Source organism: Desmodus rotundus, chromosome 8 (assembly GCF_022682495.2).
Source record: "Desmodus rotundus isolate HL8 chromosome 8, HLdesRot8A.1, whole genome shotgun sequence".
Taxonomy (NCBI): domain Eukaryota; kingdom Metazoa; phylum Chordata; class Mammalia; order Chiroptera; family Phyllostomidae; genus Desmodus; species Desmodus rotundus.
In genome coordinates this window covers 117,029,599-117,048,685 of record NC_071394.1, presented here as the reverse complement: position 1 = coordinate 117,048,685, position 19,087 = coordinate 117,029,599, and the positions used below count along the sequence as shown (strand labels likewise).

At 36.0% G+C, this 19,087-nt stretch overlaps 1 protein-coding gene across 13 annotated transcripts in view; it reads left to right on the top strand.

Moving 5' to 3' along the window:
- The window catches only part of SLC4A7 (solute carrier family 4 member 7), a 96,244-nt gene that overhangs the window by 45,952 nt on the left and 31,205 nt on the right, over positions 1 to 19,087 (top strand). For 7 of the 13 annotated variants that reach the window (XM_053930463.2, XM_053930461.1, XM_053930468.1 and 4 more), the window contains exons 7-13: positions 97 to 465; positions 5,933 to 6,048; positions 8,057 to 8,214; positions 9,371 to 9,458; positions 11,147 to 11,293; positions 15,038 to 15,144; positions 17,347 to 17,521. In XM_053930463.2, the coding sequence (XP_053786438.1) occupies positions 97 to 465; positions 5,933 to 6,048; positions 8,057 to 8,214; positions 9,371 to 9,458; positions 11,147 to 11,293; positions 15,038 to 15,144; positions 17,347 to 17,521 (1,160 nt within the window). The remainder of the gene's footprint in view (positions 1 to 96; positions 466 to 5,932; positions 6,049 to 8,056; positions 8,215 to 9,370; positions 9,459 to 11,146; positions 11,294 to 15,037; positions 15,145 to 17,346; positions 17,522 to 19,087) is intronic. The other 6 variants (XM_053930466.2, XM_053930467.2, XM_053930464.2 and 3 more) reach the window with 1 other exon arrangement.

Here is a 19,087-nt window from a genome sequence, read left to right as displayed (position 1 = left end):
GCTCGCCATATACAGTGTAAATTGATTTTTTGTGTGTGTTTCTATTTGCCTTCTTCAGTGAACTTCATCGTTTTTCATTTATTTGTTTTATCTCAGGGGAAGGCCTTTCAGCCTCCCGCCACTCTTTGCGAACAGGTCTGTCTGCCTCAAACCTTTCATTGAGAGGAGAATCGCCTTTATCTCTTCTTCTCAGTCATCTTCTTCCTTCTTCAAGAGCTGGAACCCCTGCAGGCTCGAGGTGTACCACCCCAGTACCCACCCCTCAAAACAGTCCTCCTTGTAGCCCTAGCATCAGTCGCCTGACCTCCAGAAGTTCCCAGCAGAGTCAGCCGCAGGTCCCAGAACTACTGGTTTCTCCTGCCAGTGACGATATTCCCGCAGTAGTAATTCATCCGCCAGAGGAAGACTTAGAAGCACTGAAAGGCCAGGAGCAGAAGAATGAGGAAAATGTTGACGTGACTCCAGGCAACTATTCAAACCCCTCCATGTGTGGTGCTCTCTGCCTCTGGGTCACTTGCACTTGGAATGCCCTTCGTAGCACCTAGCTTTAGCAGCATTTGGAGATGATGCTTATAATTTATTTTGACTTCTGCATGGTTTTATTTTCTTTATAATATATTACAGAAAATAATAGAATTATTAAAAATTTGAAGTTAAGAGTACAAAGAAGACTACACCATAACTTAAGCCCTTGGAAAAATTTTCACTGAGGTTTGGCAGGTCAGGGCATTTGCATGGTTCAGGAGAACATAGATGTTTTTATACGTAATCTTTTAATTTGCCATGATTTTCAGAAAATGGTGGCTTTTCTTGTGCATTCATAAGGTGAACGAACACATTGTACATAAATTATAGTGAGGTGAGGTGCCTTTTATCTTCTGTTTGGTGTTTTTGCCCAATGAATGCAGTATGTTTTAACCTTCCTAACAATAATAGGGCAGAATGTTTCTTGTCGTCTCGTCCCTTAAAAGATTGATGTTCCCCAATGACTGCCTGGAATCATTATTTCAAGATTAGTAGTATATTTTGCAATAGATTTTAGTTGTCCTTTATTTAATTCATGTCATATCTATCTTTAATCCATATTTATCTTGAACTTTTTAAGACCAGAGTTCCTCTAGTGTGGCTAGAGTATGTTTTTGTATGTGAATTAGAAAAATTATTTCTTAGTGAATAAAAGTTTTGTAACTTATTTAAGCATTACATATTATGGAAATTTTACCTTTTATATTAATGATTTGTACATTTTTACGTATATTTATGCCCAATTCATATATTCTTTAGTGACTATTTTACTGATAGTCAAGCATCAGTGTGATGTATTTGAATCCTAACTAGTGTTTTTAATCACATAGAATTCCCTATAATAGTAATAATATCTAATACTTCAATGGTAGTTTATAGTCATTAAATTAGCCTATTTAATTGGTATAAAAATTTGTGCAGGTTAGGTGGGTGTAAGTATTTTCAGAAACTCAGACTCAGAAAAAATAATTTTCCCTGGATTGTGCAAACTGGTGAGTGACAGCCTGAGCCCTCTGACTAAAATTCTCTGTGCTCCTCCCGCTGTGTGCCCGGCCTCTCACTCTGTTTATTGGCTGTATGCAAGCATGCCGAGTACATTTAATTAAAGCTCATTGTTGTTGCCAAAAAATGATGTGCTTTTTTTAATCCACCCGAGGATGTATTTATTGATTTGAGAGAGAGAGGAAGAGTGAAAGAGACAGAGACATTGAGACGTCGATGTGAAAGAGGAGCATTGATCGGTTGTCTGTCTCCCCTACGCGTCCCCGCCAGGGATTGAACCCACAACCTTTTGGTGTACAGGATGATGCTCCAAGCAACTGAGCCACCTGGCCAGGGCAATGGTACACTTTTAGAAGTTAAAAAACGGAAGCTTTGTGGCTAAGTCATTGTAACATTATGATCATAGCTGTAGCCACCCTTGTATTATAGTTTGTTCCACACACAATTATATGTGCCTTTCCTATATCGTATTTCTAAGTCTCCTCACAGTCTGATGAGGTTTATGGTATTATCCCTATTTTACAAATGAAGAAAAGAAAGACTTAGAGATGTTATGATCATACCGTAAATGACCAGAGCAAGGAATTGGACTGAGATCTACCTATAACAAAACCTATATAGCATAGCTACTCATTATAAATTTTACTGCTTCGTAAAAAAGACATAGTATAATAATAAGGTAACTGAACTAAAATCAGAAAAAAACCCTAGAAATTATTATTCAGAAATAATCACCCCTCTTAATTATAAAGTACCAGCAAGATTTACTGTTTTTCTTGAACAAAAGTGATTATAAAGTTACATCTTTGCCTTTGTTTTTACTGATATCTGTCAGTAACACTGAGTATTTCTTGTTTCACCAGCTTTTAGGTTGTTAATAATAAGGCATTACAAATTTTATACAGGAAGGAAGGGACGTAGGGATCTCAATGACTTGTTAGGCCATGTTGTTAGGTTTAAGAGGAGCAATTCACTGAGAATTGAGGAAGACAGTTTTTTTTTCCTCCTCTGCCCTAAGTATGCCAATGAGATTTATCAGCCTTTCTTAAGAAAAGGAATTAGAATGGAAGGAAGATAGGGAGTTTCTAAAGACAAGAAAAAGCTCACAATTACTGTTTAGGAAGGCTGCTGTAGAGGTATGTAATTAAAATAATAGGAACGACTATATACTATTCCTTGTTTAATTACCTTGGTGCTTAAAGCACCTAGAAACTCTCCTTTAGTTTCCTTGAAGTCTGATGTTAAGTTCAATGAGGAAGAAGGTGTCCTCAGCATAATTTTGGAGAGCCTCGTGTCATAGACATTTGTGGCATGGGTCATTACTTGTGCATACCCAGATTGAAAAGGAAAGTGGTGTTTCCCATTAGGTTTTTTTTTTTTTTGAGGATAATTATATGTGAAAGAGGTAAACTCATTTCTAGTATTTGCAACTGTCTTCTAACTCAGAGATTTTCAACTGATGCGCTGCCAGAGGTTTTAAAACATGAAACACCTGACATTTAGTCAGAGACACTGACTTTTTTCCCCTTAGATTGTCAAATAAAAAAATGACAACAGCCACCACAACCGTAGTTGTTCGGTGTGAATGCCCTGCCTGGAACCATAATACTTGTACCTATTATGGTCAAGGTCATGTAATAGAATTGCATCCTACGATCACGTTGCATAATCAGGTCGCATCTGATCAGTTAATTCTTGATGCCAGAAATTCTTCTATACAAAGTGTATTTTTAAAAAAGTCACTTTGGAGCAAAAAGGGTAGGGAATTACTATTATTATTATTTTTTTTTGTCAAGCAGTTAAAGTTATACCTATTTTTTGGTGTGCCGCAGAATTTAATAAGTAGTTCGTGTGTGACATGAAATGGAAAGGGTTGAAAATTGCTGTTTTAACTCAGTGTTTCCTGACGTTGGCACAGTTAGCGTTTGCCGCAGGCCCCTTCTCTGTCTTAGGGGCCTGCACTGTGCTCTGCCGGGCGTTGGGCAGCATCCCTGGCCTTGCTTCACTGGCTGCCAGCAGCTCGCCCTGGTTGTGACAACCAAAATGCCACCACACATTGCCAGATGTCTCCTGGGGGACAAATATCTTTCCAGGTTGCAAACCATTGTGCCAACTGCTTCTACTTTTCAAACTTTTAATGACAGAAAACTCTGATGACTTTGATTTAGCTTCTCTATTATGATTTTTGAATCTCAGTGTGTTACTTTTGTATATACACATACGTTTTTTTCTTTTCTTTTTTTCAAAGCAAAGAAATACTGCCCTGAGTTATCTGTGCTAAAAACAGTTTTAACTTTGGGGAATTTACTCATTGAATGCTGAGCACTAGGAATTTTTTGTAGGAGCCAAGAGGCTTTTTTTACTGATCGAGAAAACAGCTTTAGCTTAGCTGAGATGAAGAAGAGGAAGGATGACATAGAGAAGATAATGTTGGAAAACTAATATGTACCTGGCATGGTATTTTTAACAGGTTCAGGATGGCCAAGTTCGCTAAGTGACTTCAGGTCACATCTTCTAGTTTTGACAGTATCTAGTTTCCCATCATTTCTTCTTCCCATCTCTACTTTATCCTTACTGTCCCTCATAACCTTCTCCTCCTTCCACCCTCCTCTCCAGAACCTGTTTGCTGGGACTGTTTGGAGAAACCGTGCACATGTATTCTTTCATTATACATCTACAGATTGAACATTTTCAATAGTTGCAAGTATATACATATCGATGCTCTGTTGCACTTGCTGCCAGGGCCTTAATGATATTTGTCGTTTTCTTGTGTGGGAGTTGGTGGAAACCACTGGAAGTAATAGTTAACTATTCCACCCCTGCCCCCAACCCCACTTTTGAGCCTGTATTTTACTAAATAAAGGAGTGGATTCTCTGGTGGGAGTTCAGGGACAACGGCCAAAGAAGAGGAATCTTAATAACTTTCCTGTGCTAAGCTAAAATGCTGAAAAATGAGTTAGGTTTTAGGAAATATTTTATTCCAGAATTCTTTTAACACTTCCAGAGAATGTGCATGTGGCTAAATAGATTGGATATGCTTTTTTCTACTGAGATCTGGGGCCGCAGTGACATCCTGCGTTAGGTATTCAATAGAGAAGTGGATATCACAAAGGTGTTCTCTCACCGAGTGTAAACACCAAACCCGAATGACGTAGTTTCCGTTACAGTGTGTTATATTCTAGAAAGATGAAATCTTCCTTAGATACATCAAATGTATGTGATGTGCTTAAAATTCTGGGTTTATTTACCAACATTAGCCATAAGGTTTATAAGAGGGAACCACCAGCAGTTTAATTGAGTTTCTCTGGGTCACTAGATGCTGTGTGAGTGGCAGAGTTTAAAAGTCAAGTCCGTCTGTTGTGACTCAGTTCAGTGCCTTCTCTCCTGTGGTACATAGTGTTGTTCCATGTTCTTGAACTAGAAATCTTGGGTGTTGTAGAAATCTGTGATGTACTTTAAAGTTTTTGAGATTTGAACCTTCTGCAGAATTCATAGAGGTAGCAGTTGGTCGCATGGTTCAGGGTATCGTTAGGGTGTTTTATTGCTGTGCAGTGTGGCTGCCGACTGCCACCTGAGATAAGTGCAGCAGTGCTGGGACAGACATCGTTTGTCATCCCGACAAGCTAGTTTTCTAGAACATCCATCCGTCCATTGTAACCCAGGCAAACTAATTTTCTAAGTGTGTCTGGATCTTAGAAATTGCGTGAAGTACTTAAGAGTCACATAGCTTACAAAGTGGCAGAAAGGGCTTATTTCAATACTGATCTGTTTAATTTTAAAAAACCCTTACTCTTTGTATTTGCATTATAAAAAATATTGCTATTATATCATAAAGTTATATTTTTTAGTAGACAGCATGTAAATGTTACCCAACAGAAATGAAAATTCTTGAGGAAACTATTATGATTATGGAAGATTATGGTAAATTTTACCTACATTTAGTTGATACAGATCTCAGCTGTTCTGAGTTACATTTAGTATTTGTCAGAAAACTTACATATGGCATTGTTGCAAGCATGCTGAGTGCGGTTAGGCATCACTAACCTGCACAATTCACGTAGACGTTAGGTGTATCGGAGGTGTAATCTCTGAGCAACTGCAGTGGTAACCCGTCTCAGGTCTTCCCTCTTCTGTGGTTCCGCACCTGCTCACTCTTTTTCTCTCTGCAAAGGCCACCATTTTTGTAAATTCTGATGATATTGTTGTAAATGGTAAAATGTATAGCTTTATTATTGCTTAAAATAGTATTCTAGTCTTGCTGGTTTGGTACTAACACTTGGCACTTTATTTTTTTACCTTGCACATTTGCTTCTAATAAACCATCACTTTCAGGATATGAGCAGAATTAGGTTACAAAGTGAATTTTCTCCTTACTAACTTGGAATTTGCTTATTCTTAAATACAGGTATTTTGGCCTCTCCACAGTCTGCACCTGGATACCTGGACACTAGTAAAAGTGGAGAGATTAAAGGTAATGGAAGTGGAGGCAGCAGAGAAAATAGTACTGTTGACTTCAGTAAGGTAATTCTCTCATTAACTATGAATCTTCCTAATCATTCTTACTGAGAAAATGGCTAGCAGTGTGCCTTTATTAGCATTGATTATAATAATTTTTTTTAATAGATAGGTGCTTACCAATCTGAATGTGTTGCTTGTGATAGGTTAATTTAAGGTCAGAAATTGTGAGAAAGGTGACAGTCTCAGAGCACTTGAATATAACTATCTTACTAGTTTTAAATTCTGTCAGGAGAAAATGTGAATGACAGTATTTTCATCTATACCTACTCATAGGTACTGTGAAACTTCAGTACTTTTGGAATAGTCGTTTGTTCTGGAGCTACCACCACTAGAAAGATTAACTCTGGGAGTGATATTACAGCAATAGTAGTGATTTCTGCCTTCCTCGGCTGTAATGCGATCCCAGGATTACTGCCTCGTGCTGTCAGTGCTTAGTGGAATGTCACGGGGAAGCATCTCCAGTGCTTGCCCATGAGTAGGTGAAGGCACAGATTTAAACACAACTTGCGTATCTCAACTACACCATCTACCAACTAAACCAACTAAAAAAATCTGAAATGACTTTTTACTTTGGTAGATGAGTATTTAGGCGAAATAGAAAAAGGAAATATTCCAAAAGGGGGGGGCAAAAAACTACAAGTTCAAATAACAATGGAGTTTAAGGCATATTTTATGAGTACTGCTTCTGCATAATTGGTTCTATGTGGCCATTTTAATTTATTGCTAGTAATTTGCTACAGGATACTTTCAGTGCTTTAGTATTTTTGTATCCAGTGCCAGACATTTAATTAAATGTGATTATTTCAAATAACATTTATTTCTCTTCAGTCTTTAATAATGCAAAGTATAGGTCATATTTTGTAGGAGACATTTAAGTGATGGTTTGTGTTCACGTAACTTTGCTGGGTTTTCTGCTGCACAGTTATAAAAAGCCTCGCATATGGGACAGCGACCGTGCAAAAGGGCTGTCAATCTTTTACCTCTCTGTGTTAACTCAATTCTGTTTTTATTGGTGCTCCTGCTATTTCGGATGAATGAAAAGTGTTCAGGAACTAAACTGCCATTTATTCTTGTTAAACGAGTACGTTAATATAATTTACATTATAGATCTCCTCTAGACATGGCAGATGCCGTTTTTTATTTTTGTTCCTCTGTCGCAGTTGTAATTTTTTTAATTGGCCTGTCCTTGTGTACACCTCCTTATCTCCTGTTGGGCAGGAGCCTGCCTCCTGGCACTGTAGTTGTGGCACACTGGGTGTGGGACTCCAGAGGCCCGCCGTAAGTGCTGCTTTCCTTTTTAATAGTTAGCCCTGTGAGTGGTTGTTTAGTGACTCGTGTGCAACCGTATCAATGATGGAGTTCCCGCGCTCTAATACTTACTGTTTGTAACCTCTTCTTTGTAATTATACACAGACAACCAAATTTGATTATGTGGCACTACCATGCATTTATACCAGTAATGGCTGTTTATTTTAGTTTCAGGTAAAAATGAAAGCATTTCTTCCACTTAATGAAAATACTGGGGAGTGCCCAGAGTTCTTTAAAATTAAAAGGACTTGTTAAAAAGTACAAAGGGACTAATTAATTTCTAAGATGAACCAATAGATTATTATGAAATAGTTTTTTTTAGCACTGTGTATAATTTCACGAGCTGTTGTTAGTTTGTAAACTATATTTTTGTCCTTAACAGTTTTTGATGAATAGTACTATATTCATTGAAAATTTTCTCTGCTTCCTATGTTTGATGATCTAGATTTCTGAAATAGTAAAGATTATCACAGTTAAAACGATTGGGAGTATTGTTTCATAGATGTATTTTGCTTGCTTTTTTGTATTTGTCTACTCCATTCTTTGTATTTGTAAGAATTTTGGCATTTATTCATTCATTAGATCACCAGTTTTGATTAGCAAATGCTAGTCTTAAAAGCATCTTTTCTTTCCTGTTTCTCTTTAAATAGTCTTACAAACACCGCTCAAATTTTATTTTAAATTATTATTTATTTCTCAATAGGTTGATATGAATTTCATGAGAAAAATTCCTTCTGGAGCCGAAGCATCCAATGTGCTCGTGGGGGAAGTGGACTTTTTGGAAAGACCCATCATCGCCTTTGTGAGGCTCTGTCCTGCTGTTTTGCTCTCAGGACTGACGGAGGTCCCTGTTCCTACCAGGTGGAGAGGCGGTTCCCTTTCACGTCTGAAAGTTTGTTTTTTATCCCACTGAAAGAACATGCTCCTTTATGTAGTAAAGGGTCATTTTATTAATACCGGCATTGTACCTCGTGCTTTGACGATGGGGGGGTAAAAGAATGATCTCTCTGGAACTAAAAGTATTTACAGTACGTGTAAAAATCAAAATAACAGTAATATCCATAAGAATAATTAGCAGGCTGTGTTATAAGGAGTAGTCAGTTCTTTAGCTATTGACTGTATAAACTTAATTCTAAATGAGAATGATTTAAATTTTTTAAAAATTCTTTTTATAATTGTAAATCTGAAGAATTAATTGCAACTTAAGAAGAATTAATTGAAATGTACGTGCCTATTTTCAGTATGCTTTATGGAGGTGCATTAATGGTGTGGTGTTAAGATAAACGAGAAAAACAATTCCACAGATTCATATTTAAATCCTTAAAGCAGAAAGATGCATACTTCCTAATTTGGAAAAGTGTAAATATTAATATTTTCCTGTTGTGTTAATAAGGACTTAATTAAGTAGGAAATTAAACATTTTTATTTAGTCACTATAAATAAATCAAAAAATTAAATCTTATGAGCTTTGATGTTGAACTGGGAGTTGCAGATAGAAATTCCTTTTCCTTCCAAAAAAATTAGTTCCTTATTTTCCATATGAGAGTCTTTGTCCAGATTATATTTTGAGGGATTTTGGATCTTTTTGTGTATATTCTTTAACTCTTTTATTAGGCAAACCTTACTTTTAAGTACTTCAGTGGGATTGATATTCACTAATTTATTATTTATTTATTTTTTCAAACAGACTATAAAAAAGTGTCAACTCATTCAAAAGATTATAGAAGATGGGAACTTTTAATGTAAAACACTCAATTCCTTAATTACTGTCTTACCCTAAGGGAGATGGGGAGTAGGAACTCTGTGGAAAGTTAATTATGAATGCCTTTTTAGTTTTGTGGTCTGCTCTAGTTTGAGTAGAGATGCCAACTTTTTACAGTAACTGGTGTGGGAGGATGATAAAGTGGTCTTAATTGTTGTTTTGGGTTTATACTTCAATGATTTTGCTTAATGATTGCTGAGATTTATGTGTGTATGTTGTTTGTGTTTAAATCTGTGTATTTTATTGTTTTCTTAGGTTTTTGTTTCTGTTACTGGGCCCAGCAGGAAAGGCACCACAGTACCATGAAATCGGGAGATCAATAGCCACTCTCATGACAGATGAGGTAACTGACGTGCCCTTTGAAGTGGACACTGATTATGATGCATATAATATGTTAAATTATAGTTCTCTTTTCTTTATAGGGAAGCCTAAAAAGTTGTCCTTGATGTCTTTACTATTTTATATCTCTTGTTCCCTCTTTTCTTAATTGAATTTATGGGGGTGACATTAATTAGTAAGACTGTAAGTTTCAGGTGTATCTCATATTCACTCTTCAACTATTTTGCTTTTGCTAAAGGTCTTCAAGATGCTTCTGTCAGGATCGGTGGATATTTTTTGGTGTTCTCTTTATTTTCTCCCCCGCATTTGAAACTATTGATCACTTTCTAGAAATTTTCTTCATTCTGGATTTTAGGATATCATTTCTTTTGGGTTTCCTCAGGGCTTTGTCTTTTTGCCTTTCCCCCTTCTTTCTCCAATTTCTCTTTTCTGCTTGCAGACTTCACCTTTGACCGTGACCTAGTTAATCAGGGCTTCTCTCTTTGGGAGATAGCTTTGTAGTCAGGCTCCAGACATCTCTGCTTGTGTCCCTAGGGTCACTGAAGGCCCAAATGTCTGAACCTGACCTCTATCCTCTCTCAAGCAATTAGTCACCAGATTCCATTGATTTTTACCTCTTTAACTAACGTGCTTTGCATTTAATCTGCCATTTCCACTGTGACTTCTCTGTTTACACTCTCTTAACCTTCTTCTCTTTGGTGATTAACATTGACTTTTCGAGTCTTTCTCTTACAGTGTTTTCCTCTAGTTACCAATTATATGCAGATTTGAATATATCATTTTCTTGAACCAGATGTGTCAGTGACATCTTATTACAGATTTCTGTTTAAACTTAAAATCTTTACCATTGTCTTAATAGAGTCTGCCTGATCTAGCCTCTGAATACTTCCTGAAATTTATACTCTCTCCCATTTTGCTCTGGCCACATCAGCTTCCTTTCCGCTCCTCAGATGTGTTATGCTCCCTCCTGCCTCTGGACGGTTAGAGTTGGTCTTCCCTTTGCCTGAATTCTCTTCTGCCATCTCCACCCAACTCTACCGTCTGCGTGGGGTTGTCCCTCATTTCGTTCAGATTTCTTCTACAGAGTTGCCTTCTCTGAGACCTTCCTTTACCCTGCTTTATTTTTATCAGAGCATTCATCTTTACCCGCAGTTATGTATTTATGGAATTAACCTATTTCACTGTCTTTCCCCCTAGATTCTTGAGTAACAGGGACCTTGCCTTATCTGTGTCCATTGCCCTAAGTACTTAGAATTATGCCTGGCAAATAGTAAGCACCCAGTGAATATAAGTGATCAAATAAATTATTTAAGTAACATTGTATATCCATGATTCTTGGTTTAGGATAAATGACATTAAAATGTCATAGGAGTAGAAAGACATGCTGCAGTATTGTTTTGTTTGGTCATGAATCGCTGAGTATTTCCCATGTAAAAATCTATGTTTTTAAAAATTGCTTTGTTTTAACACAGCACTGTTTTCTTTTGTCGTTTGTTACTGTTAATTCATGTGATAATACTAATAGTGAGTTATTTTTTATAGTTGTTACTCCAGGTGGGGTGGAGACATGTTTGGGGTAAGAGGTTAGGAAATTATTTTCTTTGTAGACTAATGATATCTGATGTGGACTTACTATGTATAGACTTTTTTTTTCCAACTTTAAAATTCTTTCACTCAATTTTTTTCCTTTAGATTTTTCATGATGTAGCTTATAAAGCTAAAGACAGAAATGACCTCTTATCAGGAATTGATGAATTTTTAGATCAAGTAACTGTCCTACCTCCAGGAGAGTGGGATCCTTCCATACGGATAGAGCCGCCCAAAAGTGTTCCTTCTCAGGTAAGAATCCACACAGTTCTTCGAGTTACCCTGAAAAATATTTTGAGTACATCATACATCTTTAAAGATCAAACGTATGTACAGCGCTGAGAGAAGTTGTGCCCCAGAGTGTCCCGTTCACGTTCTTACCCCCTTACCCACCTGCTGTGGCTCACCGTTTGTTGTAGGTCTTTTGTTTCTCCTCGGGGTTTGTATTCAGTGCAAAGAAATAGGGACATAGTGGTTTCATTTTTTTCTTCTTTCTTACCAAAAGTTAGTATACTGTATGTTCTGTTATGAACCTTGCCTTTTTTAAGATAAGAGTATAACCTGGTGATTTGGTCATAAAAAAACACAGAAACATTTGTGTTTTTTTTCTCGCAGTTTCGTTGTATTCCATTTATTGAATATATCAGAGTGTATTCGATTCCTGGGCTCGGGCTGTTCGCAGTCTTCTGCTGTTGCACAGCGTGGCGCAGCATTCGTGTGCCCGGAGTCCTGTGCAGACAGAGCTGTAGGGTGAACTCCCGGAAATAGGATTGCGGGCTCACATGGCAGTTTACGATGTCAGTCGGTAATTAGCGGCGTCTCTTCTTACCGACTGAACTGTGTTGGACCCCACGGTGATGCATGAAGGTGCCCGTGTCCCTGCAGCCTCCCTGACATGGTGTGCTGTCGGACTTTGGGTGTTGGTCAGTCTGAGAGAGATCTTCACCTTCCTGTACGGGGCATTTTACTGTGCCGTGACTTTGCATTTTTGTGATTAGTGAGGTTGAATATCTCTGAACATATTTTGTTCATTGCCCTCCACCACTATATGGTTTTTTTTTGTACATTTAAATTGTTCATTGAGCTTTTGCAGTTCACGGTGTGTTATGTGGAGTATGCCTCCAACTTTTTTCCTAAATTGCTGTTTTGTTCTCCCAATTTATTAAACAGTTAATAAAATTTTTTTATTATTCCTGTTGATTGGTGATGTGGCCTTTCTAATTTACTAAGTTTCCATTTGCATTCAGGTCTTTCAGTGGAATTTCTTTTCCGTTGGTGTATCCCTTCATGGATCAATTCCACACTAATTTTTGATGCTTTTTGGTGTATTTTAATAAATGGAAGGTTTAGGTTCATTCTTCACTCCTCTTACTCTTGTTTTTCTAAATTTCCTTGATTATATTTCCATAGTTTTTTCTACGTAAGCTTTAAAATCAGCTTCCTATTTACAGAAAAAAACCTGACTTAAAAAAAATTGTGATGGCAGTTACATTTCTAAGTGGGCTAAGGGAAAACTGACATCTTTATGACACTGAATCTGTTCAAGAACATGGTAGATCTTTCCCTGGTCGTCTTCCTATTTTAAGTCAGGTTTTGTGTCCCTAGGGAATGTTACAAAAGTTCTCTATGCTTTACAGATTTCTTGGTGAATGTATTCATTAGTACTTAAATCTTTATTGTTTCTATTGTAAATGAGGTCTTTGTTCAATTATATTGTCTGTTACTTTTCATGTATTTGAAGGCTGTTTGTTGCTGTACATTTTTTTTATCCTGCTACCTTCGTTGATTCTCTTATTGTTTGTAAATTTTCAGTCATATGATCTGCAGTATTTCAGTTCCTCCTTTCAAAGTTCTTATATCTCTGATATGTTTTCTGTTGTCTAATTGTATTGACTAAAATCTCTAATAGTGTTGACTTTATGTAGAAATTTCTTAGTTTCTAACTGTGTTCCTAAGTTTGATGATGTTGGGACCAAAATACACACTTTATCATGTTCAGAAAGTACTCCAATTTCTCTATTTCATTGAAAATTTTAATATAAAATTTTAATAGATGTTGAATTTTGTTAAAGGGCTTTTTAGCACTTGTGGATGATCATATGAATTTGTAGCATTTAGCATTTGTAGGAGATGATCATATGAATTTTCTTTACCAGTTATTATGGTAAATCATGTTAATAGATTCTTTAATATGACAACACTCTTAGGCTGTTGCAATAAACCCAACTTAGGCTCTAATGTGTTGGTAGTCTACTTCTAGTATTTTATTTAATGTGTTTGCATCTCGTAAGTAGTTTGGTCTAACAGATTGTTGTGCACTTTTGATGTTTGGGTATTATTATTATTATTATTATTATTATTATACTTGGTTTGTAAAAACACATTTTTTTCCTCTTTCTGTAGTTTTAAAACTTTAAATGGCTTGGAATAATTTGGTTCTAAAAGTTGGAAGAATTCTTTTGTAAAATTTTCTGAGCTTGCATCTTTTGTTGTGCAGTAAATAGCCTTTAATAACTTCCTTAGTCTGTGGAAATCGGTTTGAGTAAGACTTCTCTTTTTTTCTGCAGTCAGTTTTAGTAAATTATAGTACTGATTTCCCTCTTTTCTGGTGTCAGTTTTGGGAAATTTTGTTTTCCTAGTATACTAACCATTGCATCAAGGTCTTAAATTTATTTGTATAGGGTTGTGCAGTATACTTTCTGTCTCTTTTTTATACACACACACACACACATACACATACACACATACACATATATATATATAAATAATATACACACACATAAACATATGTACACACACATAAAATTTCCCTCAGTTTGTGAAGTTGCCTCCCTGTCATATCTTTTGTTTTGATTAGCTAATGGTTAATCATATATTTCAAATAGAGTAGCTTTAAAAATTTATATCAGCTTTTTTTATACATATACATTTTTTCTAACTCAATTCCTGCTTTAGCCGTTTTTATTCCTTTTACATTCCTTCAGGAAAGAGGTTTTTTGTTTTTGTTTTTAACATTTCCTGAGTTAGGTGTTTATTAATTCATTTATTTTATTTATTTATTTTTAATAGTTATGTTTGTTTTCTAGGAGTCCTATAATTTTCTTTTCTTTGTCTTTGGATCTAAGATGTAACTTCCTTTTTATTTTTGATATTTTCAAGTAATCTTAGGATTACAGATAAGTTTTTATACTCTATAAATATTCAACATATAAACTAGGTAGTATAAGTTAGTAGTTTATCTACAGCCTTTGACCCAAGGGAGACCCCCTGGGATGACCCACCTATCTCTCTCTCTCTCTGTGTCTCTCTCCCTCTCCCTCTCTCCCCCTCCCCCCCTCTTCTCTCTCCCCCCCTCCCCCTCTCCCTCTCCTTTACTTCTTCTACCCCCCTCTTTTCTTCCTCCTCATTTTTTCTCTCTTGCTCTCTCTATCATTCTTTTAGGCTCATGTAACAGCTTAAAAGCTCACTCCCTTCTCTTCAAGTGAGCAGCCCAACATCCTTTATCATGAGAATAGTACACTTGAATTTGTAATAAAATTTAATGGAATATTGATTTTTTAATGAAAATACGTTTAATAAACAACACTTGTACTACTTACATCATAAGAGAAATATTTTAGTAAAAGAAGAACTACAAATATATTTCAGTAATTAATATGAGCATTATTTAAAAAATTCTAGTTAAGAGAGATGTTTTATTGGATACTTATGTTCCTGTTGTTGAACAGTAATTTGAAATGGTGTGTACAAATGTGTTTTATAGTATATTTGATCTTAGAGTATAAAATGGTACAAGCCAAGCATGAACTTAAAATATTAATAGATAAATGTCAGCTTCTGTCTTAAAGGACAGCTTATTTAAAGAAGTTTACTTTAGGAAGCATTTTTTTCTAGGAGCCCTAATTAGATAGGTATCTCATAAGAGATCTCATGCTCCCTCTAATGGAAGATGCCATCTCAGATTTCTTTTTTTTTTTTTTTTTTTGTGAAATGCAGGAAAAGAGAAAGATTCCTGTATTTCCCAATGGATCTGCCCCCAGCTCGGGTGAGACTCCTAAAGAGGCTGCTCATCATGCTGGGCCTGAGCTACAGAGGACCGGACGGTGGGTACACGCACTGCTAATCGTGTGAGACTAGGGTTGATTTGATGGACAAGGCATGCAAATTCTTTTTCTTTGCAAATACTTGAACCTGATTTCATACAGCCTTTTTTACATATTTTTAAAAATGTGCTTTATTGTATAGGTATATGATGTTAAGGAAAATTAACATGTATTTAAAAATAAATTTACTAGCATATACTTGGGTTATGCATACCAAGATTTAATTTAAAGTGAAAATATTATGCACTGTATGTTAAGAATGTTGTACAATTATAATAGTAGGTTAATCTACATTAATTTATAAGAATTATAAATTAATTATTTTTTTCACACATTCTTTTTTGAAGAATGTGTATAGCTTATAATTCTTCTTAAGAAGTTAGAGAATTATGGGAACAGAGAAATTATAACCAATTTTTTTTGTGTGTGCGTGCATAGACTTAAAACTCTTAAAAGAGTATTAATATCATAAGATAATGTAAAATTAGACAAGTATAATTAAACCATAGTATTGCTCTCTGGCAACCCAACTAGAAATTTGTTGAAGTTGTTCATTTTTGGAATAAAGGATAGAAGTATAGCCAGGTATAAACATTAAAATACTTTGCAGGAGTAGAGAAATGGTATTTTTTAATCTGTAGAAAAGCATATGATATTGGTACCTTTTTGTCCACTGGCGGTCTCTATGGAAGTAAACATTGAATCTTAAATGTTTGTTTAAAAAAACAGGATATCTTATACAGACATACTTACAATTAGGGATATTAACGACATACCTAAATACTACTGTACAGAAGAAAAATAACAACTGGCATACTGACTAGAAACTTTAGAGGAGTTTAAACTAAGAATTAATTCATTGACTAATACATTAGTCTCTGTAAATATAATAGTGCATAAGATTGTCCCCATGCAAAAGGTACTGATCTGACATTAGCAATTGCTATTATTATTTCCTCAAACTTCAAATTGGGATAAGATTAGTCACTGAGAAGTACCAGGGCCCCTATTGATTTTATGGTTGGGTCAGCTGACAGCCTATATAAGCTGTTAAATAATCAATTATTGATTTGATGATGTAGTTTCATTTTCTAGATTATCATTGGCAACATTTTTTAATGCAAGTTGATTCCCCTTGCTGTCAGATAATTTATAAGATAACTTCTTCCACTCGTGTGTGCTTAGGATCCATTTCATCGTTCACTTAAAAGTTAGAAGGGTAAAGCTTGAAATGTTCAAGGCATTTAAAAGCATAGGATCAATTTTTTGGTGTGTTTCCTATAGTAGGGATTTGAATGATTACATACTTTTGAGTCACAAAACCTTTTTGAATTACTGATTTGTCACAAGCATTTACCGAGTGCCTCCTGTGTCCCAGGCACTGTTCTAGACACTGGAGGTAATGGCATGGAATGAGAAAAGTCTCCGCCCCTCCCAGAGCTTATATTTTAGTACAATGCTTTCGAGTTAGCTGTATCTGAAGTCTGATTAAAAAACCCAAACATTAAAATGACACAGCTTTGATGTATAAATAGACATTTTTAAATTTACTAATTAAAACTTCTTAATATGCATACTAGTTTGACTATATGTAAGTAAATTACTTATACTACGGTAGTTATTAGGCTTTTTTCCCAGACCAGAAATGTTTATGCAATTAAAGTACTAACTCAAAAAGTAACTAAATTATTTAATTTACTACTGAGTGTATCTAAGCAAAGCATACTCTATTTATATTAAAGGGTATTTTGGGTGCTTATGGTTTATAATTAATTGCCTTCCTGGTATTTCTGACACCTGCCTTTAAGATTTACAATGTAGATAATAATTAATAGAAGTGCTTATGCGTATTTTCATGGATGAGTTGTTAGGTTTTATTTTTATTATATATTTTCTTGCACATTTGTGTCTGAAGTTACGTTTACTTATATAAAATCATTTGCCTGCAGTTCTTTCAGTATATAGTCTGTAAAGTACAGATGTTTATGTCTCTTAACTTAATGAGGGTCTGCCTTTCCTCTACCAGTGGGTTAGATTAAATGACTGTCTTCTGTAATTGACTTATACCATGATTTAAATAGGTTGTGAATTTTTGTTGACAAAACACTAGACACCAGCAGTTTTGTGTAGCCCATAGTTTTAGTTTGAAATAGCTAGAATCCTCTAGTGTACAGTTTGACGAGTTTCATCTCACCTATTTAGGCTTTTTGGTGGTTTGATACTTGACATCAAAAGGAAAGCACCTTTTTTCTTGAGTGACTTCAAGGATGCATTAAGTCTGCAGTGCCTGGCCTCGATTCTTTTCCTATACTGTGCCTGTATGTCTCCTGTAATCACTTTTGGAGGGCTGCTTGGAGAAGCTACAGAAGGCAGAATAGTGAGTACAAAGATTGGTAGTGGCCAGGCTCTTAGCTCTTCAGAGGCAAGTGTCTGTGTGCATTTGTCTCACTATTCATACTTTTATTTGAAGAGTCTACCCACAGCATGAGTAACCTGTCCAAAAGCAGACTTCCCCCAAAGGTAATTGCTATGGAAAACATGGGGAAGCCATATGAACAGGAGAAGATGCACAGTTGATGTAAAAAAAAAAAAAAAAAAAAAAAAGAAAGAAAGAAAGAAGATGATGAAGAAAAAGAGAAAAAAAAGTTTATTTTGGTTTGCTGGATGAATGGTTTGATAAATTGCGTAAAAGGCTTGTGTTTCCTGTATGGGGGAGAGGGGCCTGGTGGGGGGAGACCACTTGAACTGATTCGGGGTGGGCTGTGGGTGGGGGAGTTTATCGCTGGGGCTGCTTCACATCCTGTGTAAGGCATCATAGGATTAGTTAGAGCCATGTGAGTAATGTTAACTCATCAGCCCTGGTGGGTAGGCCTGGACTAGACTATTTGGAAGAAGAGAACATAATTAAGGACAAACAAATTTTTGAAATGGTGCTTACTTGAATTTTGCTGTTATTAGATTTGTGTGAAAGTAGTTTAAACTTTTCATTGGAAAGTATAACTGAAAACTGCATTCATTATTTAATATGACTGAATTGAAAGTTTTTATTCTTTTTGTTCTTGACTAAAATGAAAGTTTCAATATTTTTTTGTTCTTGGTAAGATTGTATTGGGGCTATAGGAGGCATAACTGAATAGTGCTTTGTAAAATCTTGATGTTTTTTGTTCGTACACATTTTAATGACATTTAAATGAGATGCTTTGTAATTCTTAAGTGTATTTTATTCAATTATATTTACTCTTGGGAGAAAAGTCAATTTTTAAAAGAACAAATAAAAGGTTAAAACATAGCCAAAGCTAAGTAGTGATAGTTATTTAAAGTATTTCATGAGCTGAACATGACATAAACCTGACAATTGAAATGTCCTTTCAACTCAGTTACTTTAGATTCTTTTCCCTTACTCTGTAAACACTGAATTAAAGGTGTTTATTTATTTATTTATTTATTTATTTAATCTGCTTTCTGTGCTGTCATGAGTTCTGTGTTGACCCTGCTGGTCCCTGTGGGAACGCATCTTGTCGGTGACCATCAGGGACCTGCTGCCTTGCCCTTGGACTCTGCCTGTCACTCCCTGCCTGCCCGTCTCATCCTGCTGTCCAGGACCATGCGCGTGTGATAGTGCTTTAGGTCCCTGAGGGACAGGGACACGTGCCACATGCAAATGTGTCTTCTGCCCCCAAGGATCCTAACCTAAGGGAAAAGAGGACAGGGTCACGTAGTCACGGTGCCACACCTGAGTGGGATAAAGGCAGAGCCGCCAGAGTTGAAGTAATAGATACAGAGAGCTCAAGAGGGTTATGGAGGAAGATGATTCGGAAATGTGTTTGTTTTCAGATGCTTTACTGGAACTTGAAGTATAAATGGGGGCATTAGGAGGCGAAGTCCCGGAGTTTGTAGTGGTAAGGGAGAAATGAGTTGACTGGGAGTGGTAAATGTGCAGGCT